The 27,729-nt window shown below is 52.6% G+C and overlaps 1 protein-coding gene and 1 pseudogene across 1 annotated transcript; both read left to right on the top strand.

Annotated features, from left to right (window-relative positions):
- The window catches only part of LOC100588922, a 20,807-nt pseudogene extending 13,051 nt beyond the window's left edge, over positions 1-7,756 (top strand).
- A 2,624-nt stretch (positions 7,757-10,380) lies between these two features.
- Positions 10,381-27,268, top strand: GRM6 (glutamate metabotropic receptor 6). The gene is made up of 11 exons (XM_003279549.3): positions 10,381-10,425; positions 10,712-11,231; positions 13,672-13,888; positions 14,196-14,331; positions 15,012-15,166; positions 16,233-16,373; positions 16,493-16,693; positions 18,656-18,801; positions 18,887-19,510; positions 22,393-22,704; positions 23,742-27,268. The coding sequence occupies exons 2-11, from the start codon at positions 10,728-10,730 to the stop codon at positions 23,937-23,939; spliced, it is 2,634 nt and encodes an 877-aa protein (XP_003279597.2). The 5' UTR covers positions 10,381-10,425; positions 10,712-10,727; the 3' UTR covers positions 23,940-27,268.
- The last annotated feature ends 461 nt before the right edge of the window (positions 27,269-27,729 follow it).

Here is a 27,729-nt window from a genome sequence, read left to right on the forward strand (position 1 = left end):
CGGTGAAACCCCGTCTCCACTAAAAATGCAAAAATTAGCCAGGCGTGGTGGCGGCGCCTGTAGTCCCAGCTACTCAGGAGGCTGAGGCAGGAGAATGGCGTGAACCCAGAAGGCGGAGCTTGCAGTGAGCCGAGATCGCGCACTGCACTCCAGCCTGGGCGACAGAGCAAGACTCCGTCTCAAAAAAATAAATAAATAAAATAAAAAATTAAAAAATTAAAAAAAAAACACCTGCATAATCCCTCACAACCCACAAACGCTCTCACAAGTCACCTCCCAGTCATGATCCTTCTTTGCATTTCTTTGTGCTTTTACTATGGAAGTGTGCATCTCTAAACACTGTGATTTACTTTGCCTGTTTATGGATACTATGTAAAATGGAATTACAGTATGTGTATTCAATTATATGGACGATTCATCTGTGCTATTAACATGTCATTTTGGCTCACTCCTTTTTCTATATAATATTCCATTTCAGTGCATGGAATACCACAAGTTATTTATTCATTCTACAATGTACCTTTCATTTGTTCCATTTTTTTCTCTAATAAATAACAGTACCTTGAGCGTTCATATGCATATATCTGTGCATTCATTTCTCTAGGGAATATACCTACAAATATAATTGTTGAGACCTAGGGCATGTGTATCTTCGACTTTAGTGAATAATTCAAGGCTGTGTTCTTGCAAATTGCACCAATTTACCCTCCTACTGGCAGTGTATGAGGGTTCCTATTTTTCATCACCCTTAACACAGGGAATTTTGAATCTTTTCAATTTTAGCCTTTCTGCTGGATAGTTCATTGTGGTTTTAATCTACATTTCCCTAATTTTTAACGAGGCTAAATTTTTTGATATTGTTATAGATATTTTGATACCCTTTTTTGTGGACTGCTCAAATCTTTTGCCCATTTTTCTAATGTGTAGTTTTTGTTTTCATGATTGATTCATAGAAGTTCAGTCTGCATTCTGAAGACTAGCGCTTTGTTGGTTATATGAGTTATAAATATCTTCTCCCACTTGGTGGCTTGCCTTTTCCCTCTCTTTATGGTGTCTTTTCCTCTTGTTTTGTTTTCTAGAAAAATAGTGTTATGAACTCCTATAAACCTATCATCTAGCTTTGATCATTATCAGCACTTCATCCTTATCCTTATGCTGTCTGTAAGAGAGTTCTTAATTTTAAGGTTGTCAAATGTACAGTACCTTTCTTTTATGATTAGTTTTTTTGTGTGTTCAGTTTAAGATCTCTTTCCCTAAGGTCATGAAATACTCTCACATACAATCTTTGACCTATTTACTGGTTTGTGATATGGTTTGCGTCTGTTCCCCATGGAAATCTCACGTTTAAATGTGATCCCGAGTATTGGAGGTGGGGCCGGGTGGGAGGTGATTGGATCATGGGGGCAGACTTCCCCCTTGCTGTTCTCATGCTGTTCTCATGATAGTGAGCGAGCTCTCACAAGGTCTGGTTGTTTAAAAATTGTGTAGCACTTCCCCCTTCTCTCTCTTCCTCTTGCTCTGGCCATGTGAAGACACGCCTGCTTGTCCTTCCCCTTCTGCCATGATTTTCAGTTTCCTGAGGTCTCCTCAACCGTCTTTCCTGTAGAGCATGTGGAATTGTGAGTCAATTAAACTTTTTTCTTCATAAATTAAATCTCAGGTAGTTCTTTATAGCAGTATGAGAACAGACTAATACAGTTTGCACTTCCCATTTAGGTAAATAATGCATCTGAATTGATTTCGGTGTGTGGAGTGAGGTAGGGGTGTAGTTCCTTTTATTTTCATAGGGGCACCCAATTTTCCCACTTCATTGATTGAAAAGACTGTCTTTTATCCACAACTCTGTAGTGTCATCATTCCCAGGCTTTTTCTCTTGCTCTGTGTGTGTGTGTGTGTGTGTGTGTGTGTGTGTGTTGCTATGGCCTCCAGCTGGCCCTCCAGAGCCCTGTCTCAGGCTTAGTGGTTGCAGTCGTTGGGGATCCTGAACTAAGCTGATGCTGATCACGAGAATCCCGGTCACACAACTGCCAAGTGGCTTCCGTCCCTGGCCGAGCCCACAAGGCTGACTCTGGCTATTGCCTGTGATGGTGTCTGTGCCACAGTGGCAGAGGTCAACAGTTATGACAGAGGGGCAAAGCCAAAAATGTTTCCTCACTGGTTTTCTGTTGCTGCTGTAACAAGTTACCACAAACTTAGTTCATGACAACAATGCAAATTTGTTCTCTCACAGTCTGAAACCAGTTTCACGGGGTGGAAATCGGGGTGTCAGCAGGACTGCCCCCCGAGAGGCTCTCGGGGAAATCCGCTTCCTTGCCTTTCCCAGGTGTCAGCTGCATTCCTTGACCCTTTCTGCATCTTCAAAGCCTACATTTAGCATCTTTGCATCACTCCCTGCTGCCATCTTCATGGCACCTTCTCTTATTCATAAGGGCCCTACGATTACATGGGGCCCACATGACAATTCAGATTATCACAACCTTCATCTGATCACATCTATAAAGTCCCCTTTGCTATATAAGACAGCATTCACTGGTTCTGGGAATTAGAGCTTGGACAGAAGCAAGGGTATTATTCAGCCTACACATGGCCCTTTAGGAAAAAGTTTTCTTGGCTGGGCACGGTGGCTTGTGTCTGTAATCTCAGCACTTTGGGAAGCTGAGGTGGATGGATTGCTTGAGCCTAGGAGGTGGCAGCTGCAGTGAGCCATGATTGGGCCACTGCACCACTGCACTCCAGCCTGGGTGACAAGAGTGAAACCCTGTCCAAAAAAAAAAAAAAAGCCCCCAAAAAAGTCAAAAAGAAAAAGTTTTCTGAGCCATGTTCTGGGTAGATGTTCACTGTACATCTGGGATGACTTCTCGGAGATTTATTCTATGGCCTTGTTGTATAGTACTTTGATTTCTCTAATTTTGAAGAAAATTTCTGTTCTGGTTAAAGATCTTCCTGTTTAAAAAACAAAACAATATCCCCTAACTAATGGGTTCCTTAAAATGAAGTTTCTCAAATATATTTCATGCTTGCAATCCCTCACTGCCCTGAGGAAAGGCAGCTTAAATAAAACACAGCCTTTATAAACCAGTCTCTGGTGCATTGTGCATTTAAACATGTCTGTTTCAAAACAGAGGCGGTTCCTCCATTATCAAAACCATGAGCCCAAAAGTTGGTGTTCATATTGAACTTCAAGCCAATGCCAATTACAAGCAATAAAAACCATATGGACTGGTATCATGAAAACTGATTAATTCTAAACCCCAATATGATGCATTCAATTCCTTTGGAAAGCTGTTTGGGCCTTAGGATAAGATTCAGATTTGATCAAATTACTTTATAATTTTCCTTTTGAAAATACTCCCTCTTGGCTGGGCATGGTAGCTCACGCCTGTAATCTTAGCACTTTGGGAGGCAGAGGCAGGCAGATCATGAGGTCAGAAGATCGAGACCATCCTGGCTAACACAGTGAGACCCTGTCTCTACTAAAAATACAAAAAATTAGCTGGGCGTGGTGGTGGGTGCCTGTAGTCCCAGCTACTGGGGAGGCTGAGGCAGGAGAATGGTGTGAACCCAGGAGGCGGAGCTTGCAGTGAGCCAAGATCGTGCCACTGCACTCCAGCCTGGGTGACAGAGTGAGACTCCCTCTCAAAAAAAAAAAAAAAAAAGAAAATACTCCCTCTTCATTTATATAATGTCACAAACAGGCAAAACTGTACCATGGGTTATTTAGGGATAGACACTTATTTTATTATGCATTCCAAATTAACCTACACTTGATGCATTTCGTTGTTGTTGTTGTTGTTAGTTTTGAGATGGAGTCTCACTCTATCACCCAGGCTGGAGTGCAGTGGTGTGATCTTGGCTCACTGCAACCTCCACCTTCTGGGTTCAAGTGATTCTCCTGCCTCAGCCTCCCAAGTAGCTGGGACTGATTACAGGCACGCACCACCGCGCCCAGCCCACTTGATGCATTTCTACGTGCCACACTCATATAAGCTGTGAACCACAGCCGGCCCACCGTGAACCACCAGCATTTTGCAGTAGCTGTTTCCAATTGAACTTCGCATTTCAATAGTTACGGTACTTTGCATTTGGCAGTCAGTTGGGAGGAACAGGCCCTGCTTCTTTGAGCTGTTCTATATGGCCGCAGGGTGTACCAGGAGAAACGCTTGGCTCAAGTAGGACTGCAGAAGGCTGAGTTCACACCCAATGCCTGCCCTGACCTACACTCACCTCAGAACCCCTGTGATCAGTTATTGCTGTCTCAAGGCTAAGGCCTGGCAGCCTTGGGAGGGAACACAGCTGCAACGTCTTTACGTGGTGTAATAGGTGGAATTGTGCCCCCCAGCAATGCTGAGAAATATTCATGTTCAAGTCCTGACCTCCCCAGGACCTCATAATATGGTTGTATAGAGAGAGGGTCTTTACAGAGACAGTCAAGTTTAACAGAAGTCACTGGGGCGCACCCTAATCCAATATGACTGGTGTCCTTATAAGAAGAGGAACTTTGGGGCGGGGCCCAGTGGCTCACGGCTGTAATCCCAACACTTTGGGAGGCCGAGGTGGGTGGATCACTTGAGGTCTGGAGTTCGAGACCAGCCTGGCCAACATGGTGAAACCCTATCTCTACTAAAAATACAAAAACTAGCTGGATGTGGTGGTGGGCACCTGTAGTCCCAGCTACTTGGGAGGCTGATGAAAAGAATGGCTTGAATCCGGGAAGCAGAGGTTGCAGTGAGCCGAGATTGTGCCACTGCACTCCAGCCTGGGCAACAGAGCAAGACTCCGTCTCAAATAAAAAAAAAAAAAAAAGGAACTTTGGGTGGGGTTCGGTGGCTCGTACTATAATCGCAACACTTTGGGATGTCTAGACAGGAGGATCTCTTGAGGCCAGGAGTTCAAGACCAGCCTGGGCAAATAGACCTTGTCTCTAAAAAAAATTTTAAAAGAGGAAATTTTGGACACAGACAATTACAGAGAGAAGACGATGTAGGACAGGGAGAAGACAGCAATCTACACACCAAGGAGAAGGGCCTGGGACACATCCTTCCCTCCCAACCCTCGGAGGGAACCAGTGCTGCTGACACCTGATGTTGGACTTCTAGGTTCTGAATTGCAAGACAAAAAAGTCTGTTGTTTAAGCCACCCAGTCGGTGGTACTTTGTTATAGAAATCATAGCAAACTAATACACAGGGTAAGAGATGCCTGTTTCCAGAGGAATTCCAGAACTGGAATTCTCCTAGAACAAAAAACCACATGGTTCAATATACACAAACTGCAATCTCTGTAACTCTCTCCCTTCCTTTTCTGTCCAGATGGCATCTACAATAAGCGGGAGAGAATGGATAGAAAGTCTCTATCCACGATATCATCTTTACAGCCTAATGAGCAGCAGCTGGGCTCAGGCACCAGCCGGCGCGGCTCCACTAACCCCACTAGCCCACCATGTTGTTGGGTGTTTGCACCGTGCGCAGTCTGGTTCCTCACCTCCCTGGGCTTCTCCACCCTTCGGCTTCCTCATCTGCAATATAGGGTAATACTAACACCGACTTCGGCGTGGCGTTGTGAGAATTAAGGAGAGAGATATATATGAGAGCGCTCATCGCCTACTGTAATAATTGTGTGACTGCTCTGTTCCCAACCAGCCTCTTAAAGGAAATATACAAAAGCCTAGACACTAGGATTAGAAACACTGAATTGAGGCCGGGCGTGGGGGCTCACGCCTGTAATCCCAGCACTTTGGGAGGCCGAGGCGGGCGGATCACAAGGTCAGCAGATCAAGACCATCCTGGCTAACACAGTGAAAACCTATCTCTACTAAAAAAACACACACACAAAATTAGCTGGGCATGGTGGTGGGTGCCTGTCATTCCAGCTACTCAGGAGAATGGCGTGAACCTGGGAGGCAGAGCTTGCAGTGAGCCAAGATCGGGACACTGCACTCCAACCTGGGGGACAGAGCAAGACTCCCTCTCAAAAAAAAAAAAAAAAAAAAAAAAAAAGAAACATTGAATTGAAATTTTAAAACACTAGAATTTGCCATATCAAGTTTTCCACTTAAAAGATGTGGACACTGATGGCCGGGCGTGGTGGCTCACCCCTGTAATCCCAGCACTTTGGGAGGGTGAGGTGGGTGGATCACGAGGTCAGGGGTTCGAGACCAGCCTGGCCCATGTGGTGAAACCCAGTCTCTGCTAAAAATACAAAAATTAGCCAGGTGTGGTGGCATGTGCCTGTAATCCCAGCTACTCAGGAGGCTGAGGCAGGAGAATCACTTGAACCCGGGAGGCGGAGGTTGCATCACTGCACTCCAGCCTGGGCAACAGAGCGAGACTCTGTCTCAAAAAAAAAAAAAAAAGATATGGACACCAAGGCTAAATAAAGGTACAGAGACTTGCTCAAGGTCACCTTGATAAAAAGTGACCAGGCCAAGATTTAGACCTGGGCTCCGTAGCCCTGAGTGTGCACCGAACCATCCCCCTACAGTCCCACTGGGTGCCCTTTGCTCTTTCCCCTGGATGCCAGAGGGCCACGGAGGGAATTTTGTCCCCAAATTCTTACGCGGAAGCCCTACTGGCAATGTGAGTGCTGTGAGAGCAGAGCTGTAACGGGATGAGGTTAGATGAGGTCTCGAGGGTGGAGCCCGAATCTGATAGGACTGGTGACCTCATGAGCAGAGGACAAGAGGACTCTCCCTCCTCCTGCACGCACCGAGAAAAGGCCACATGAGGACGCAAGGAGAAGAGAGTATGGTCTGCAAGCGAGTGAAAGGCCTGCCCCAGAACCCACCACGCTGGCACCCTGATCTCAGATGCCCAGCCTCCAGAGCTGTGGCAAGATAAATCTCTGTTCTTTAACCCTCTGTCTGTGGGGCTTTGTTACGGCAACCCAGCTGAGGAAAACAGCCACAGGGTCTGCAAAGCTGTGGGATGTGACCACAGGGCAGTGCGTTTGTGGCATCCAGACCCACACTTGTGCAGTGGTGACGTTCAGTGAACAGAAGCTTGTGACAGGCTCCTTTGACGACACTGTGGCTTGCTGGGAATGGAGTTCCAGAGCCAGGATCCAGCACTTTCGCGGGCACAGTGAGCAGTGTTCAGTGCGGACTACAGTGATATCTTGGTGAGTGGCTCTGCGGACGTCACTGTGAAAGGATGGACTTTATCTACTGGGGCATGCCTGAGCACACTTGCTGGGCACACGGCATGGGTCAGCAAGGTAGTTCTGCAGAAGTGCAAAGTCAAGTCTCTCTTGCACACGGCCCGGAAGAATACCTCCTCTTAAGTGCAGGCAAATATGAGATTAGGATTTGGCCAGTTGGGACAGAAATCAACTGCAAGTGCTTAAAGACACTGTCTTGTCTCTGAGGATAGAAGTATCCGCCTGCAGCCAAGACTTCATGTTGATGGCAAATACACTGTCTGTAGTGCAGCACTCATCTCTACCAGCGGGACTTTACCAACAGTTATGATATTCTCAGGGTCATCAAGACTCATGAGATAGCAAACTTGGCCTTGCTTGGCTTTGGAAATATTGTTGCCCTACTGTTTGGCAGCTGCCACCCATACATCATGGACTTGCAGACCCAGAGCCTGATTAGTCGCTCGCCTCTTCCAGAGTACAAGAAATCAGAGAGGCTCAAGCTTCTTGGCAGGCAAAGCATCCCGGCTGAATGGAGCAGGTGGGCACAATGACACAGGCTTGGTCTTTGCCACCAGTATTCCTGACCACAGTATTCACCTGCTGTGGAAGGAACACAGCTGACACCATGAGCCACCACCACTGACCGACTTTGGGTGCCAGGGTCGTGGGTTTGGGGTGCAACCTCTATGGCAGCTGACTGCATGAACCAAAGTTCTCACCTAATGGTATCATCACGCAGTGCACAGCATTTATCTGTTTGCCAGGGGGCCAGGGCTCGGGGTGGGGGAGGGCTTGTTGTACTGACACACATGCAGTGTGCTAATGGGGTACATCATGGACTGCATTTGTACTCAGGTTGGTGAGTGTAAAAGGATCCATTTTGGTTCCTCTTTCTTGAGTGGAATATTGGTTTTATATAAAGAAAGTTAAATGATTCGTTAATCTGCTGATTGGTTGCCTATGAAATCACATTGTCTGTTATTAAAGCTTTTCACCATAAAAAAAAAATCTCTGTTCTTTGACCCTCTGTCTGTGTGGGACTTTGCCATGGCAGCCCAGCTGAGGAAAACAGTCCCAGGGTCAGGGAACAACTGGACTTCCTCTCGGGATGACCTTTTACATGACGTCTTGTGCATTTTGTAAAAATTCTGTGCTACTTCATCGAGCCTGAGCAGCTGTATCAGGATGCTGTAAGAGGGCCCGATGGCCTGTGCGAGGTGCACTTTGGCCTTGTGCCCCTGCACGGGGCTGAATAAGTTATGATGAATGTTCCCTCCTTCCTCAATCCGTGTTTCTGGTGCCTACTCTCCTGCTTCTCCTCTAAGTCCTCAGCCACCCCCTCCCAGTCTCCTTACTCCTGCTCAGACCCGCATGTTGGGGTTCCTGGGGCTGCATCCTCACTGTCTGTCCACACTCTCAGCCCCAGTGAGCTCCTGCATCCCACAGCTTTAAACGCCACCATGGCGATCCCACCTCAGCCTTCTCTCCCGCCCTGGCCTCTTCCCTCAATTCCAGGCTCATGAATCGTGAAGCCTCCACTTTCCTGCGTCCAAACCCGAACTCTTGGCTTCTGCCCTCCTTGACCTGCTCAGCGCTGTCTGTGGTCCTCATATTCTCAGGGAATGCCCCAGCAGCAATGCCATCCTCCACCCCTCCCAGAGCCAAATCTCCATGAGGCCTAAAATCCTGCCACCCCCCCACCCTTCTCCTCCAGCCCCCTGCTCACAGGTGTGCGCTCCTCCCTCCTACAGGGTGAGGACCCCCTGCCAGTCCCCCAGCTGCTGCCCCCGCTTCCTGATGGTCTGTCCTCTAGGCAGGGGCAGTCACTGCCTTGGTCGTGCCAAGCAGGAGGCTGCTGTGTGCTGGGAGCTGTCAGGCTCATCCTGATCAGGGAAGGGCCCATCCACCTCCCAAACCCAGTTTATGCAGTCCTTTGCAATGTCAGGCTCAGGGCCTGGCGCCAGCCAAGCTCCCCACCCTTCCCACTGTTAAAATGGATAGGAGCAGGGCTAGACCCAGCCTGTTGACTCCGGGCTTCCACCAGGAGACGTGGTTCTGGCAGTAGAAACTATTGGGGTCTGGGAGAGGTGGGGGAAGAGAGAAAGGTGGCATGTTTCTTGCTTGCTCCCTCTACCAGCCTTGTCCAAATCCCCGCAGCCACCCTAATCCAGCCTGTCTAATGGAGCCCAAGCCGGCTCAGGCCCTCGTACGAGGAGCCTGCTAATCCCTGTGGCTAGGAGCTCACCACCTGTCTCCAGGATGCCCTTTGCTCTCTTGGCATCAGAGAGCCAAATCCCGGGCCTTGCATGGGGGTGATGATAAAAGCATCTTTTAGCCAAGCCCCCTCACCTTGGCCTCCACGATGAGATGGGGAGTTAGGTACAGAGAGCGCTGGCACGGTGTGTACCACAGCTCGAGTAGCTGCCTCAGACCCAGAGTCCAAGGAGACTTTATACGCAGCCAGAACAACCCCTCGGGGTTCCATCCTCCCATGCAATAGGCGGGAGTGGGAGCTGCAAGGAGAGCCGGCCCCTCCCCTCCCTCCATCCGGCAGTGTGGGCTGGTTGTTTCACGCCATTCTGGGTGTGAATCCTGATGCCCACACATGCCAGCTGCATGCACTTGGGCAAGTCAACTCACTCCTCGAGGGCCGTTTCTCCACTGCAGGGTGTTGTAAGTTCGCTAATACTAAAGGCTTCTCCCTCCTGGCCCCTTCCTGCCCCTTGCTCTTCCTTTTCTTGCTCAGGCCTTCCCAGCTCAGGCAGCCCCTGCCCCCTGCAGGGTTCTGCAAGGAGAAAGCTGGGGAATACCTTAGACAACTGCAGTCAAGAGCACCGGTGGCCAGGACAGAGAGAGAGAGACAGAAAAGGGGTCAGGGACAGAGAGAGATAACCGCAGGGAGAGACAGGAAGGGACAGAGACAGAAAAGATTTCCAAGAAGACAGAGGCAGAAAGCCAGAGACAGAGACTGAGGAACAGAGACCTGGAGGCAGAAGAAGATTGAGACAGAGATGGACAGAGACTGTGTCAGAACAGCCCCAGAGAGACAGCCAGACAGTCTGAGTCAGACGCAACCCAAAGACAGGAAAACAGGAAACAGACTCAGAGATTAGGAGAGGGAGGGGAAGGAGATGCGGGGAGAGCCAGCACCGCCACCCCCCAAACTCAGGAGGGGTCTCCACCCTCGGAGCCGCCACTCATCCCTCCCTAGAATCCTTAAATCCTCTCTCGCTCAGGGCCTCGGCCGCATCTGTCACAGACTTGTCCTGAACCGACAGCGGCTGGCGTAGGTGACTGGCTGGGGACTGGGTGTGCGCTGGGGATGGACCCCGAGGAAGAGGGGCCAAGCTGTTGGGAAGTGGCAGGGCTGGAGGGATGGAGACAGTGGTCGGGCGGGACCCCGGGCGATAGCGTTCAGCGCTTGTAAGAGCGAGACGGAGGCCTGGGCAGGCCGGCTGAGCTAACTCCCCGGGGCGCGCCTTCTCCCCAGGACCCCGGTGACCCTCCCCGCGCCCCGAGCCCGCGCTGTCCTTCCCCCGCCCTCAGAGCGTTCCCCGCCCCTCTGTCTCCCCGCAGCCAGCTTGACGAGCAGATGGCGCGGCCTGGGAGAGCCCGGGAGCCGCTGCTCGTGGCGCTGCTGCCGCTGGCGTGGTTGGCGCAGGCGGGCCTGGCGCGCGCCGCGGGCTCTGTGCGCCTGGCGGGCGGCCTGACGCTGGGCGGCCTGTTCCCGGTGCACGCGCGGGGCGCGGCGGGCCGGGCGTGCGGGCCGCTGAAGAAGGAGCAGGGCGTGCACCGGCTGGAGGCCATGCTGTACGCGCTGGACCGCGTTAACGCCGACCCGGAGCTGCTGCCGGGCGTGCGCCTGGGCGCGCGGCTGCTGGACACCTGCTCGCGGGACACCTACGCGCTGGAGCAGGCGCTGAGCTTCGTGCAGGCGCTGATCCGCGGCCGCGGCGACGGCGACGAGGTGGGCGTGCGCTGCCCAGGAGGCGTCCCTCCGCTGCGCACCGCGCCCCCAGAGCGCGTCGTGGCCGTCGTGGGCGCCTCGGCCAGCTCTGTCTCCATCATGGTCGCCAACGTGCTGCGCCTGTTTGCGGTGAGGGCCGCGGGGCCGGGCTCGGTGTCCAGCGTCTCTCTCCCGTCCTCGCCCTGGGGTGGCCCAAGTCTCCTTCCTTTACTTCTTCTGGAAGAGTCTCCGTTTTAATCACTCGAATTCACACAGCGTCAAAGAAGCCCTGTCAGTTGGGCCCGACGCAGGCCTGAATCGGATCCACCCAACCACTCCAGCCGCCCTTGTCTACCCGGCCCCGCAAGGGCGCCCCTTCCCGGGCGGGCGCCACCTACGCCTCTGGCCGGTTGGGCTGGGTAGGGCGGCCTGACTTCAGTCCCCATTTGGCGGCCTGCTCGGGTGCCCTTGTTCTGGGCACACCCCCTGCAACCATACGAGGTGCTCCTGCCCCCGGGCCTGCGGAGCGCTCGAGTGTATTTCAACTTTGAGTTTTATTTGGAACCCGGGCCGTTCTTCCAGAGCAGCAACTGGGACGTGTCCCTGGGCTGCTATGGGGGGTGGATAGGCCCGAAAGGTCTGGTCTTCTCTTTTTTGATCATTTAAGTTTATTTTCAAAATGTCTGCATTGAACTCTCCCTCAAGGGGAGTCTGAGAGCGGGGCGGGGCGTTCCCTTCTGAGCGCTGGACTCCTGCACCCTGCCCTGCGCAGGTGCCCGGGCTGGCCCTGCTCTGTCCTCAAATGTAGGGAACTGTCCCGTGAGGGGCAGCGTGTTCCTTGCAGTCCTAGGGGCCAGCAGAATCGGGATTAGGGGGCTTTGGCATACGAGTTTGGGATTTTCGATTTGGTCATTCAGTGGGGGTTGTAGGACAGTTTTTCTGGGGTTCTGTGGCGGGAGGGGCCTGTGTGCCTCCGGCCCTCTGCGGAGGAGGAAGGAGTAGCTTCCATCTGCCCAGGGGAGGAACCTCTGTTTCCTTGAGCTTCTCCGACTCTCCCGGGAGCAGCGTCTGTGTTTGCTCCAGGAGTGCGGGGCCGCTCCCCCATCGTCTGCGCACATGAAAGCCCCCATCCCCGGTTCCTCGGATTGGCAGTGTTGATGTGACACCTCCACGCTGGCACCAGTCAGGCTGTGTGGCCGCCCAGGGGTTTTTCACCCACCTGTATGTGTCCCCGGCCCGGCCTAGAGCTCTAGTTCTGTCTCTGTCCTCTAGGTCGAATGCAGAGATTCCAGACCCCAAGGCCTTCAGGGGCCCAGCTGGGGACTCAGGCGGGCAGGACTCTGTGAGCCCAGGTCCCGCTGCTGCCAGCTCAGCCCAGACTGAGGTTATACTGCCCAGCTAGAAATTCAAACATTAATAAAAACTGTGCAAAACACAGCCACAGGCAAGATGCTGCAATTCCTGGTCTAAAAGAAATACATTCATTTCCCAGCCACATGACTGCGCTGGCAGGCATTTTGAATTAACTTCCCTCAAGGGGTCCAGGGGGCCTGGGAGGATTGTTCCCAAACTCAAGTGTCTAGGAGAGCTGGGAGGACCACAGCATTATTCACTGAGCTGTGGCCACTGGGCCTTTCTCCTCTCAGTCTCCTCGGTTGTTTCTCTCTCTCTCCTTCTCTCCATCCCCACCTCCTCTCTCTCTCTCTCTCCTTATTTCTCTCCATCCCCACCTCCCCTCTTTCTTTCTCTCTCTCTCTCTCTCCTTCTTATTTCTCTCCACTCCCACCTCCCCTCTTTCTTTCTCTCTCCCTGCCACTCCCGGCTTCCTTTTCATGCTGTCTCTATACTTTCTATCCTGCTTCAAACAACCCTAGCCCCCCTCCCTCCTTCCAGAAACTCCCCCTCTCTGGCCTTCACACCAGCTGCTGCTATAGCCCCTCTTGCCCTGGAGCCCCGTAGCCCCCTCTTGGCGGCCTTCTCTGCCCCGTGCCTCCGCCTCCACACTCCCCGGTCAGTTCAGCCTCTGATCTCTGCTGTTAATCACTCTAATGCATGCACAGAAACCCAGTTTCCAACAAACCCCATCCTAGGCCAGACACAGCCTTAAATCAAACACCCCCTACTGCTCCCCTGTCTGCCCTAATCCCTCCTAGGGCTGCCCTTCCCCGCAGACCACCCCTTGGTGTGAATCAAGAAAACGTGCTTTCCCCTGGGGCTGACTAGGACAGGCAGATGCAGCTGGATGGGCTGCAGGCCCTCTGCTGGGGGGTTCTTGTTCAGGACACAGCTTGTACCAGTATACATGGCGGTCCTGCCCTCTCCCCTAGCCCTGCATACCTCCCACACGCACAACATTCACGGAGTTCTCAGGCTCACTCGAAAACACAGACCTTGCCCACAGCTTCCAGCCTTTCCAGGTGGCTGCTCCAGCTGGTCCCAGGTCCCCACCCCAAACCTTCCATGCCCCACCTGTGTCCCAGGTCCCTGCCGCACACCTTCTGTGCCCCGTCCATTCCTGGGCCCCCCTTGCCCTCCCTCTCTCGAGTGACTGACCTCCATCCACAGCCCAGCTGTCCTTCCTGCCCCCCAGATACCCCAGATCAGCTATGCCTCCACAGCCCCGGAGCTCAGCGACTCCACGCGTTATGACTTCTTCTCCCGGGTGGTGCCACCCGACTCCTACCAGGCGCAGGCCATGGTGGACATCGTGAGGGCACTGGGATGGAACTATGTGTCCACACTGGCCTCCGAGGGCAACTATGGCGAAAGCGGGGTTGAGGCCTTCGTTCAGATCTCCCGAGAGGCTGGTGAGCTGGGGGCTCCAAGGCACCAAGCAGTCTACATAGTGTGGGCCCGGGGCCCTCGGGTGGGGCAGAAGCAGAAAGATGGGGGGCCCAGGTCCATGCCGGGCTGAGGTTGCCTGGCTGGTGCTCCATGTGGGCGGGGCCTCTTTCTTTTGGACGACTCAGCCCTGCCTCAGGCTTGGCGGAGGGTGCAGGCCAGATTTCACCCCTGCAGACCCTTCAGCCAGGCTACACAGTCCGATGCAGCGGTGACCAGGTGGGTGTGTGGGTGGGTGGGACAGAAGCTGACTCTGGCACCCCCAACACCCAGGGGGGGTCTGTATTGCCCAGTCTATCAAGATTCCCAGGGAACCAAAGCCAGGAGAGTTCAGCAAGGTGATCAGGAGACTCATGGAGACACCCAACGCCCGGGGCATCATCATCTTTGCCAATGAGGATGACATCAGGTGGGACAGTGGCACAATCACCGGGCCCCTGGGGCTTTCCCTGAGGGTCCCACCCCTCCTCTTGCACATCGCCGCCTTACACACCCTCCCTTCCTCCCTTTCCCCTGCTCCCCGCACCCCCCACCTTCCCTGCTGCTGCCTCTGAGTCTGGTGCCCCCATCGGCGAAGCAGCCTGGTCTGGGGAGATGCCACAAGCCCAGACTGAATAGCGCACAGAACACGTGTCTGTGTTTCCAGCTCCCGGGGGTGTGGGGAGGGACCTGTGGGCAGATCCCAGTGCAGAAAAGGAGCTGTGAGGGAAGGAGCCCAGGGTCCATACAGAGGCTGGGACCCCAGCCTGAGACTCACCGGTCCGAGTTCATCTCCAGCCTCGGAGGCTGCATGTGATGCTGGTGGAGGCACGTGGGGTGGGGGGGGTGGCTTCGAACTGGATTTTCCCCCAAGGAGCCCCTCTGAGCCCCCTGTACAGTGGGTTACAGTGGGCAGAGCAAGTGGGCAGGCCTAGGGTCAGAGGAAAGCCCAGGGTAAGTGCCCTAAATGCCCCCAGCCCCGTTTTTCCTGAGAAACAAGGATCTGGTGAGTGATTATAGAGCAGGGGAGATGGATAGAGTGGGAAGGGATGGGGGCCGAGCTGGAAGGGGCTCCCAGGCTCTCCCTCACCCCAGCCCTGCTCCTACCAGGCGGGTCCTGGAGGCAGCTCGCCAGGCCAACCTGACTGGCCACTTCCTGTGGGTTGGCTCAGACAGCTGGGGAGCCAAGACCTCGCCCATCTTGAGCCTGGAGGACGTGGCCGTCGGGGCCATCACCATCCTGCCCAAAAGGGCCTCCATCGACGGTGAGTCCAGGGGCACTGCATCCGCCACCCAACGCATCTCCCCAGCACCCCCTCTCGGGGATGCCTGTTTTCTGCATCTGTGTAATTGGTGCCATCATCCAGATCCCTTCTCAGATCCCCAGATCCTATGATTCTGATAATCTGTGGATGCGTCCCTCCAAGCAGTGCTTGACTGGGATGGTGTGCGCGGAAAGCACACTCCACTCACTGGACGGGGAGGAGTGGTTTTTTGGTTTTGTTTCTTAATTTAGTGCCTGTATTTCTAGTGCTGCCAAAGACATTCTAATCTGAGGGTGCTGGTGGGAGGGAGAGAAACCAAGGATATGGAATATACCGTCCTGGTGATCAAAGTGGTGAGGCCCTTGCACCCCCAGTCCCACCTGTGGATCTGGATGAATCCAGCAGGAACAGATGGTTCACTTTGCAACAGGATTGCCATTTTCCCCAAGGCGGGACTGAGGACACCTCGATGACATCCTTCAGGGCTATTTTATGAAACACAGACCCTGGAAGGGCTGAACCCTGGCTGCTAGGGCCTCTTAGCCTTAGGGGGATCTACACCATCACACCTTCTATTTCAGCTACATTGCATTTGGGTGCAGGTGGCAGCCTGGACTGAGAGTAGTTTAGCGATAAAGGCATGTCATCACAAGACACGAGGTCTGAGAATTGGCGACTTGAGGTGTGGGGCAGTGAGTGGATGATGCTCTCAAAGCCCTGGGCTCTGTGCATTCTTTTGTTCCACCATTCCCTGCAATCGCCTTGGATCTTCCTGCTTATAGTCTCATAGTCACAAGATGGTTGCTGAGGCTCCACCCATTACATCTTCACAGCAGCGTCCTAACAGGAAAGAAGAAGCAGGGATAAAAGTCTTTCAAATGGTGAGGGCTCTGAGTTTGCATCAGCATTTAAATGCTACCCTGGAACCTCCAGTTGGCTCTGAGTCCACCAATCAGAACTTGGTCACCTGGCCACTCCTAGCTGAAAGTGAGCCAGTGGCACAGACACAGGAGAAACACAGCTGGCTCAGGTCAGTGCCACCCTCCCCCTTCTTCCCTCTCTGTAGGATTTGACCAGTACTTCATGACTCGATCCCTGGAGAACAACCGCAGGAACATCTGGTTCGCCGAGTTCTGGGAAGAGAATTTTAACTGCAAACTGACCAGTTCAGGTACCCAGTCAGACGATTCCACCCGCAAATGCACAGGTGAGAGCTGCCCGGGGTGGGGAGGTGGGGAGGGTAGTGAGGGTGGGGAGGGGGAAGGTGGGAGGCCAGGTTGGGTGCATGGGGGCCGGGCACACTTTCTCTGGGCATCCCTAGGACAGGCGAGGAACGCATCGGCCGGGACTCCACCTACGAGCAGGAGGGCAAGGTGCAGTTTGTGATCGATGCGGTGTACGCCATTGCCCACGCCCTCCACAGTATGCACCAAGCGCTCTGCCCTGGGCACACAGGCCTGTGCCCAGCAATGGAACCCACCGACGGGCGGATGCTTCTGCAGTATATTCGAGCTGTCCGCTTCAATGGTGAGTGGGTGCCTGCACCCCTGCAGCAGTGAAGGGCAGCTTGGGGGCTGGATTTGTCTGTGAGGCCTGGGACGACCTCAGGGTGGAAGGGCTGGGAGAGGCTGAGTGGTCTAATGGGGGCGCCTGGGGCTGAGTGACAAAGACATGAGACAAGTTCTGGTCCCCACTTTTTAACACTGCTCCCTCCCCGGGCTTCAGTGTTCCCTGCGCTGGTTTGCACAGTTCAGATGCTGGGGAGCTTCTCTGATCCCTTCTGCCAGGAACCCTCAGTGGGTCACACCACACTCCCCTCCACTGCGCAGAGCTTGAGGGCATCTGCACCCTGGGGGTGCACGTGGGGCACAGTTAAGACTGCGTGGGGCGCCTACCCAGGGACATGCCGCTACGCACAGGTGTGGGTCTGACCTGTCCCTTGGCACCAGGCTTGGTGTGTGGTCAGGGCTCAAAATTGTGTCTTCTGAGAAGACCCCAGTGGACTCAAGCTATGTCCACGGTTTGTGGAGAGATGACTTTCTGTTCAATTACTATCCTTTACACAATTCAAAACTCTGCTCTTCCGCTAAACACACTCACTCACCACCTTCTCTCCGCCATGCTCAAATCAGTTCAACTTAATATGACTCCAGAGCAGCTCTGCAGGCTGGTGGAACAAGCTTGTAAGAAAAATAGAGCTCACTGTTCAAGTCATTCTCATTTCATACTGTCACTCAGCCTTTCTCCATGTCTGAACTCATCCTCTCGCCTGGACAGTGAAACTTTTTTCATTTTTAATTGTGACAAAATACATAAAATATCAAATGTATCACCTTAACCATTTTTTAAGTGTAGAGTTCAGTGATATTAAATACATTGAGTCTGGGCGCAATGGCTCACTCCTGTAATCTGGGCACTTTGGGAGGCCGAGACACGTGGATCACTTGAGGTCAGGAGTTCGAGACCAGCCTGGCCAACATGGTGAAACCCCGTCTCTACTAAAAATACAAAAATTAGCTGGGTATGGTGGCGGGTGCCTGTAATCCCCGCTACTCGGGAGTCTGAGACAGGAGAATTGCTTGAATCCAGGAGGCAGAGGTTGCAGTGAGCTGGGATTGTACCACTGCACTCCAGCCTGGGTGACAGTGAGACTCTGTCTCAAAATAAATAAATAAATAAATAAATAAATAAATAAATAAATAAATAAATAAAAATAAATTCACAATGTTATGCAACCATCACCACCATCTATCCCCAGAACTCTTCATCTATGAAACCGTAACTCTGTAGGCATTAAACACTTCCCATTCCCTCCTCCTGCCAGTACCCACAACCACCGTTCTACCACCCTTCTCTATGAATTGTCTACCCTCAGTACCTCCTGTGGTGGAATCAGACGGTATTTGTCCATGTGTGACTGGCTTGTTTCACTGAGCATCATGTCCTGAGGGTCCATCTATTTTATAGCATGGGTCAGAACTGCCTTCCTTTTGAAGGCTGAATCGCATCCCATTGTATGAATGGGCCCCATCGTGTTCGTCCTTCTTCTGTCAGTGGACACTCGGGTTGCTGTCATCTTGTGGCTGTGTGAATAATGCTGCTGTGAACATGGCTGTACAAGCATTTCTTTGCCACCCTGCTTTCTAGTCTTTTGGGTATCTACCTAGGAGTGGAATTGCTGGGTCATGTGTTTAATTTTTTGAGGAGCCTCCACACAGTTTTCTGCAGCGGCTGAAGCCTTTTCCCACTCACCGTGCACAAGGGTTCCGATTTCTCCGCACACTCGCAGCACTGGTTATTTTCTGGTTCTTGGCTAGAAGCCATCCCAATGTGTGAAGGGGGATCTCCCTGCAGCTTGGATTTGCACGTCCCTTATGAGCAGTGATGCTTTTTAAGCTCCTCCTTTCTCCTGCTGGTCCTTGGGGCCTCCCCAAGAGGCCAGCTCTGCTGGGCTGGAGGACCAACAAGAATGATGGACTCTCTCTCCAGGCAGTGCAGGAACCCCTGTGATGTTCAACGAGAACGGAGATGCGCCCGGGCGGTACGACATCTTCCAGTACCAGGCGACCAATGGCAGTGCCAGCAGTGGCGGGTACCAGCCAGTGGGCCAGTGGGCAGAGACCCTCAGACTGGATGTGAGTGTGAAGACCGAGCCCCGGGTGGGCATGGGCCCAGGATCCCGGAGGCAGAGGCCCCCAGCCTGTGTTTTGTGTGTCCCAGGTGGAGGCCCTGCAGTGGTCTGGTGACCCCCACGAGGTGCCCTCGTCTCTGTGCAGCCTGCCCTGCGGGCCGGGGGAGCGGAAGAAGATGGTGAAGGGCGTCCCCTGCTGTTGGCACTGCGAGGCCTGTGATGGGTACCGCTTCCAGGTGGACGAGTTCACATGCGAGGCCTGTCCTGGGGACATGAGGCCTACGCCCAACCACACGGGCTGCCGCCCCACACCTGTGGTGCGCCTGAGCTGGTCGTCCCCCTGGGCAGCCCCACCGCTCCTCCTGGCCGTGCTGGGCATCATGGCCACTACCACGGTGGTGGCCACCTTCGTGCGGCACAACAACACGCCCATCGTCCGGGCCTCGGGCCGAGAGCTCAGCTACGTCCTCCTCACTGGCATCTTCCTCATCTATGCCATCACCTTCCTCATGGTGGCTGAGCCTGGGGCCGCAGTCTGTGCCGCCCGCAGGCTCTTCCTGGGCCTGGGCACGACCCTCAGCTACTCTGCCCTGCTCACCAAGACCAACCGTATCTACCGCATCTTTGAGCAGGGCAAGCGCTCGGTCACACCCCCTCCCTTCATCAGCCCCACCTCGCAGCTGGTCATCACCTTCAGCCTCACCTCCCTGCAGGTGGGTCCGTAGGCTCCCAAGGGCCAGGGCAGGGAGGGGGACTGTCCAACTTAACCAAGCAGAAAAGGCCAGGCACAGTGGCACATGCCTGTAATCCCAGCACCTTGGGAGGCTGAGGTGGGTGGGTCACCTGAGTCCAGGAGTTCGAGACCAGCCTAGGCAACATGGCATGACCCTGTCTGTGTCTGCAAAAAAATATGAAAATTAGCCGGGCATGGTGGTGCATGCCTGTAGTCCTAGCTACTTGGGAGGCTGAGATAGGAGGATCACTTGAGCCCGAGAGTTGAAGGTTGCTGTGAGCCAAGATCACACCACTACAATCCAACTTGGGCGTCAGAGTGAGACCCTGTCTCAAAACAAAAAGAGAAATGCTGTTTTTAGAGTGACTCTCTTCTATTTTGGTTTCTGTGGGTTTTTTTTTTTTTTTTTTTTTTTTGAGACGGGCTCTTGCTCTGTCGCCCAGGCTGGAGTGTAGTGGCACGATCTCGGCTCACTGCAAGCTCCACCTCCTGGGTTCACGCCATTCTCCTGCCTCAACCTCCCGAGTAGCTGGGACTACAGGCGCCCGCCACCAGGCCCGGCTAATTTTTTGTATTTTTTTAGTAGAGACGGGGTTTCACTGTGGTCTCGATTTCCTGACCTCGTGATCCGCCCACCTCGGCCTCCCAAAGTGCTGGGATTACAGGCTTGAGCCACGGCTCCCAGCTAATTTTTTTTTTTTAAGGCCACAGGAAATGGAGCCCCCCTCCTGTGACAGCAGCTCAGTTAGGGCCGCCATCTCCCCTGCTGGGTCCTTGAAGGAAAACAGGGCAGTAAGGTGGGGAGTGTGGGCCTCCAGAGATCTTTCTGTACAACAGTGAAGTTATTTTCATAAACCGAACATGCTCTTCCACAATTTGGCTCACAGATGGAAACAGGACAAAGAGCTATCTGACCGGTTTCCACAAGGGAGTCTCTGCCACCCTGTTCACTGGGGCAATGTGGATGAGAGGCACAGGGTCCAGCATTTTACCGTGGAATGGAGCATCAAATTCCATCCAGCGGCTGGTGTTTCGTGCTGGCCATTGAATAACGGAGCCCCTTTAAGGGGTTTTCCTAAGACGGGAAAGTTATTACAGCCTTGGAGACAACTCGCGGGGTCTGGGGCGCCCTGGGTGTTTTCTGTGCGAAGGGTACGAGAGACAGATGGCTTGGGGAGGGTGACCTGGTGTGACACTGCAGGGCCAGCTGGGTTCTCAGGGCCAGGTGGAGGATGGCCTAGTGCGAACACCTGCTCACCCGTTTGGACGCGGCCTTGTCCACTCCCGGCGAGCCCCTTCTCTATTGGTTCCACACACGCCACATGCCTCGGGTCATGCAGGTCTCCGTGACTAGGAGGTGCTCCGGTCTTCCTCTGCATAACAGGGCCTGAGTGTCCCCTGGTCAGGCCCAGGGTCTCCGTGTGCCACACATCCTGAGAAGGAGCCCTCTACGTCCCGGCTTGAGGCGCTCCTGCTCCCCCACCCCCAGGTGGAGATGCTTAGACCCCGTTGGGAACCCCCAGCTTTCCTCCCCAGCCTCAGCCATTGCCCGCCCCACACTATACCCTCTTTTCCAGATACAAGGGATCTTTAAAAAAACACAAGCCTGCAACTGGACTAGGTGTTTTTGCCATGACCACATCATGACGGGCTGTGAAATGGCATCTCCCTGTGGTTTTAATTTGCCTGCACTTAATACCAGTGCGCCGGCCATGGGCTCAGCCCGTTCCTGTCCTTTGCTCATTTGCTGTTATTTTGCAGGACTCTGTTCCGAGTGAGGCATGCTCGCTTGCTCTCTGCTCCATGGGCTGTGGCATCTGTGGGCCATTTTGGTTGTTACTGCTGTGCGGCCCTGGAGTTGCATTTTTGTTTCTCATGAGCAACTTTTTTTTTTTTTTTTTTTTTCACGCCTGGAGCCTTGTTCTAGAAGGAACTTCCAAACTTATTTTGGAAGTTGGTCTCGATCTCCTGACCTCGTGATCCACTTATTTGGAAGGTCCTTTGTTCAGGGGTCTGCTGCCTTTGGGAGAAGCACAAAAAGCTGCTTCTTCTGGGTGGCAGATGACTGCAAAGCATCCCTTCCAGCAGGATCACATGGCCCTGCTCCAGGTACTCAGCATGGCATTGGCATGCAGGCTGGATTCCAGCTCCAGCCCCCGCTGCCAATCAGGTGCTCTCGTACAGTGAACAACCTGCACGAACATGTAGGGCAGCCCTTCCAGGGTCCCGCTTTATGCAGGTGGCTTCATTCCTGTTCCCCAGCTTTCCTTGGCTCGAGGTTGTGTTTCCTGTTGTGTGAGGGAATGGGAACTCCATCTCCTCCCTGTGAGGGCCTGCACAGACTCCAGTACTCCTCAGCATCAGCTCCCATTCCTGCTCCTCCCCACCGAGTGCTCCTTTGTTTCTCTTGCCTGTGACGTGCCCTTATTTTGAAGCTCACTACACGTGAGGAAGCTAGAGAGGCAATGCGAATAGGGCCTCAGTTCCAGAGCTTCCGGCCGCAGCCATCTACCTTGAAAGGGTGCAGTAAATGGCACTGGTAATGGCTAGAATGCAGGAAGAGGACACCAAGCTGCCCCTTACACACACTGCACTGATGGTGCCAACATACACGGGCAGCACAGCCCCACTCCGCAGCTGCCAGGTCACGGGCCTTTGGACGGACCCCTCTTGGGCTGCCCCTTCCTGGGCTGCCATCCCCTCTTCTCCACTGAGTGCTGCTGAGAGCCACCACGAAGAGCTGGAGCATCCCCTCCATAGGCCAGGACCTCAAGGGGGTCCTGACCTGCAGGGGCCTCTGTCAGGGCTGGAATGGATTGTCCCTGGAAAGTGCTGTCTCTGATGCAGCGTTGGCTCCTGCAGGTGGTGGGGGTGATAGCATGGCTGGGGGCCCGGCCCCCACACAGCGTGATTGACTACGAGGAGCAGCGGACAGTGGACCCCGAGCAGGCCAGAGGGGTGCTCAAGTGCGACATGTCGGATCTGTCTCTCATCGGCTGCCTGGGCTACAGCCTCCTGCTCATGGTCACGTGCACAGTGTACGCCATCAAGGCCCGTGGCGTGCCCGAGGCCTTCAACGAAGCCAAGCCCATTGGCTTCACCATGTACACCACCTGCATCATCTGGCTGGCATTCGTGCCCATCTTCTTTGGCACTGCCCAGTCGGCTGAAAAGGTAACGAGGTCCCCAGGAGATCTCGCTGCCTGTTTCCTGCCTGTCTGGCTGGTTGATTCCTTCATGAGCTTAAATGCTTGTTTGTGCTTTTGTTTAACCCGTATCCAGCTGCTTGTTCATTCCCTCATTCCCTTCTTACTTTCTTCATTCATTCGCTTATCCAAGCTTCTAACCCCTCTTCTTCACGTCCACTCTTTTTTTTTTATCATTTTCATTTCTTTGAGAGATGTTGCCTCACTCTGTCACCCAGTTACAGTTAGCTTGTTTTTTTTTTAATTCAAGTTCTTCATATGCTTTTTTTTTGTTTTTTTTGAGACACAGTCTCACTCTGTTGCCCAGACTGGAGTGCAGTGGTGTGATCTCAGCTCACTGCAAGCTCTGTCTCCTGGGTCAAGTGATTCTCCTGCCTCAGCCTCCCGAGTAGCAGGGACTACAGGTGCCTGCCACCACGCCTGGGCAATTTTTATAATTTTAGTAGACAGGGTTTCACCATATTGGTCAGGCTGGTCTCAAATTCCTGACCTCAGGTGACCCATCTGCCTCGGCCTCCCAAAGTGCTGGGATTACAGGTGTGAGCCACTGTGCCCAGCCTTCATATGCTTCATAACTGCCACCCCATTAATGTGTCAGCCCGTTGCTGCATCATTTATTCACGTACGCAGCAGGACATTTTATGCACGTGTCCTCCATTTATTTGCCCATCTGCTCCTGAATTCTGTCTCTGACCATTTATTCATTTGTATGTATTTGAAATGTGCTCGTTCACTGACATGCTCTGGCTCCTGCTTCCCCAGGTGTCTCTCTGTTAATAACCCCTCCTCAGCCCTCCCTCCTGCGCACACCAGAGCTGCACGGAGGCTGCCAGCCCCTCAGGCGCCAGGGCTCTGCTCGTGCTGTTGTCCTGGTCTAAGTGCTCATTCCCAGTTCCCCAACTGCAACAGACTCAGCTCCAGAGTGTGTGCTGAGGACTGTGTGGGGCGGGGCAGGGCAGGGAGAGCAGGGCTGAGTCCCATCTCGTCCCCTCTTCCATGGCCTAGATCTACATCCAGACAACCACACTAACCGTGTCCTTGAGCCTGAGTGCATCGGTGTCCCTCGGCATGCTCTACGTACCCAAAACCTACGTGATCCTGTTCCATCCAGAGCAGAATGTGCAGAAGAGAAAGCGGAGCCTCAAGGCCACCTCCACGGTGGCAGCCCCACCCAAGGGCGAGGATGCAGAGGACCACAAGTAGCAGGGCAGGTGGGACCGGGACTGCTCGCTGCCTCTCCTTTCTTCCTCTTGCCTCATGGTGGAAGCTATATAGAGCCCAGGTCCACAGTGAACAGTCAGAAGCAGGGAGTTTGCGAAGACCATGGTCCGCATCAGCGGGGCTGGCCTTGAGAAGGAACTGGACCCAGCTCTGCCCCGACCCCAGCATGTGAGTTTCATGCTTCCTCATCACAGACCAGACTCGCTACCCATGGGGGGAAACAGCCGCTGAGAAGGTTCTAGCTCTAGAGAGGGACTCAACTTATTCTCTCCTCCGAAGTCCAAAGATGATGATGAAGCCCTGGGCTCTGCCTGCTTTGAGGGAGATTTCCTCCCCCCAGTCAACCCCCATAACCTGGGGATTGGGCAGCGTGGAAGAATGTGGAGACCCCAGAAGGCAACATGGGGTTGGAGTGGAGGAGGAGCTGTCTCAGCAAGAGGAGACCTGGGGCTGTGCATCTGGATGGAGGCACTCAGGCCTGGGTAGGATTCCTCTGGCACTGAGGGAGAGACCCCGGGTGAGACCCCTGTGAGCATGGGAAGGGCCTGCAGTGGGCGAGGGAGCGAGCTGAGGAACTGGGGTGCACCCCCATGAGATTCCCAATGCCATGGGCTTTCCCCCATCCCGCCGGGATTGGGCAAGGTCAGACTTAGAGTACAGCTGTTTTCCTCCCCTGTGTGTACTCCCTTAAATCACCCCCAAACCTTGGCCAGGCGCAGTGGCTCACACCTGTAATCCCAGCACTTTGGGAGGCCGAGGCAGGTGGATCACCTGAGGTCAGGAGTTCGAGACCAGCTTGGCCAATGTGGTGAAACCCTGTCTCTACTAAAAATACAAAAATTAGCCAGGCGTGACGGTGGGTGCCTGTAATCCCAGCTACTTGGGAGGCTGAGGCAGGAGAATTGCTTGAACCTGGGAGGTGGAGGTTGCAGTGAGCTGTGATTGCGCCACTGCACTCCAGCCTGGGTGACAGAGCGAGACTCTGTCTCAAAAAAAAAAAAAAAAAAAAAAAAGCCCACCAAAAACCCCCCAAACCTTAAGAAATTCAGATACACGTGTGTAGTGTTAGTGATGTGAGAACAAGGAGCAGGGTTGCATTTGTGTTGTGTTCGGGTTGGGGATGGGTTTAGGAGTTCCAGGTTGGGAGCAGTGACAGAGAGTCATGGTCGTGGTGAGGGTGAATCCCAAGTGGATGGCTCAGGACAGGTATGGAAACCCTTCATTCCCCATAGGTCTGGGAAGTCCATTTGCAAGCTGAGCACCAGGCCTGGGGAGGAAGAGGCTTGGGCTGCAGATGCACGCACATTTGTTTTTCATTGATAGCGTTTACAAAAAGCTTGGTTTAAGTTATGGAATTTTGTGTCCCTGGGGGTAGAATTTAAATTTGTTAAATTGACCACTGTTTAAGATCAGTATACATTCTCTAGTCTGTGATGTCTGGAGCTAGTTTTGAGGGTGAACCACACTTTATCCAACACACAAACTTTCCCATACGGCTTCTCTGCTGCGCAGTTGGTCTTGACCTTGGGACTAGGTGTTTCTGCAGTTTTTAAGTAATTAACTTAAAAGCCTCTCCTCTGACAAACATTTTTGTTGCACTACTCTCTCTCCTTCTCCACATTTGTTGTGTTCCTAGGGCTTCTCCATAGTGCGAATTAGGACGTTTCATTTGTTGCTGAATGCTTTCCAGAATGCATTTATTCCATCGGGTTTCTCTCCTGTGCGGCTCTCTCATGCGTAATGGGGTGTGTGTTCTTGCCAAAGGCGGTTCCACACTCGTGATTGTATAGGGCTCTTCTCCTGTATGAACTCTGAGGGTCAGTGAGCTCTGATCTCCAAGGGAAAATTTTCCTGCATTTGCTGTTTTCTCATGTCTCTCCCAGTGTGAATCCTTTGGTGTGCAGTGCGCTCTGACTTCTAGCTGAAAACTTTTCCACATTGCTTTACATTCATGTGGTTTTCTCCACTGTGAACTCTGTGATTCAGAATTAGAAGCAGTTCTTAGTAAAGGCATTTCCACACTGATTGCACTGAGGATTTCTCCCCAGCGTGAAGTTTTGGGCGTACAGTCCTGGCTTCCCGCAGACGACTTTCACACTCTGCCACGTTCATGCCTGCGGGCCTCTCCGGCAGGAACTCTGATGCACCACGAGGCCTATCTACTCCTGTGGCTTTCTCACATTCCATCTACTTGCAGGTTATCTCCACAGCATGCACCATTCTGTGTACAGTGGGGCATCCTCTGTTACTGAAGATGTTATATTTAGTACATTTCTCTCCTTCCCGAATTTTCTGATGTATACAAATAACTGACTTCCACAAGAGGGCTTTTCCACACTTGGTGTGTACATACAGTTTCTGCCTGTGATCATTTCTTTTTTTTATTATTTTTTTCGAGATAGGCTCTTGCTCAGTTTCTTAGGCTGGAGTGCAGTGATCATAGCTCACTGCAGTCTCGACCTGGGCTCCAGCAATCCTTTTGCCTCAGCATCCTGAGTAGCTGGTGTGCACGACCATACCCAGCTAATGTTTTATTTTTTGTAGAGACGAGGTCTCACTATGTTGCCCAGGCTGGTCTCGAACCTCTGAGCTCAAGCGATCCTCCTGCCTCCACCTCCCAAAGTGCTGGGATTACAAACATGAGCCATCACACCTAGCCTCTTTGATCATTTCTGTGGTGTTCAGTGGAGGTTGACAGCTCCCTAAAGATTTTCCTTTTTTTTTTTGCATGCATGGGTTTGAGTTCTTTGAGGTCCAATCAATTTATTTGGACCCCTGAATAAAGTTTTGTGGGTTTTCTTCTATGTGTGGAATTTACAAGGCATTCTTCCAGTGTGGTTTCTCTTATGTCAAGTGAGAGCTGACCTGCACCGAAGGTTTGGTCCCATTTGTTGCCCTTGAATTATTTCTCCCAGTATGAATTATATGTTCCAGTGAAAATGAAGTTCTGGGTTGGAGGCTTATTCCATGTTTACACCATTAGAATTGCAGTGTTCCTCGCTGGGATGAGAGCTCTAAAACAGAGTAAGGTTACGTTTTGATGTAAGCTTTACCCACCTATTTATAAGGTCTCGCCTGTGGTCCACTGTGTTGAGACTTCTACAGAAGAGCTTCTATATAGTAACCATATTCTTAGGCTGTCTCACTTGTGTGAATCTTCTGACACATTTATTATAGCTTTGTCACATTTCTTATCCTTTTTGCTCTTTAGAAATTTCCCCTTAATTTGTTACGTTCATTGCTTACTGTAAAGAGTCCAGGTAACTGACTTTATTCAGTTACTTCCTGCTCCATAAATTGAACTTTTCCCAGAAGTTTGATTTGGGTCTTCGGTTGCTTCTTTATACAGATAGTGTTTCATAAAACTTCTTCAAAAATGGAATAAAATGCACGATTCCAAGTGAATCTTCTCATCATTTTATAGAATGAAACTGCTTCACAAATACTCTTTGTTATATTGATACCTTTGTTTCTAAATACGAAAAATTCCAAACTAAATATTTTCCATCTCTTGGGCTTTGATGGGGGAAAAACTGCTGTAGTGTGGACAGCCAGAGTGGAATAATGATGGTTATGACAAGTAGCTTGGGGAGTTTCAAAAATGACATTCTACCCTGTGGAGAAGAGGCTGAAGAAATGTAAGGGATAGGAACCAGGAGGGAATAAGGCTCTGATAAGAAGAAACTGACCAGCTGGATGGAATTCCAAAAGGCACGCAAGGGTGTAGAGAAGTAAATTAGTGAAAGGACGGGATTCGGCTGAGTGTGGTGGC

This window comes from Nomascus leucogenys, chromosome 2, assembly GCF_006542625.1.
Source record: "Nomascus leucogenys isolate Asia chromosome 2, Asia_NLE_v1, whole genome shotgun sequence".
Classification (NCBI taxonomy): domain Eukaryota; kingdom Metazoa; phylum Chordata; class Mammalia; order Primates; family Hylobatidae; genus Nomascus; species Nomascus leucogenys.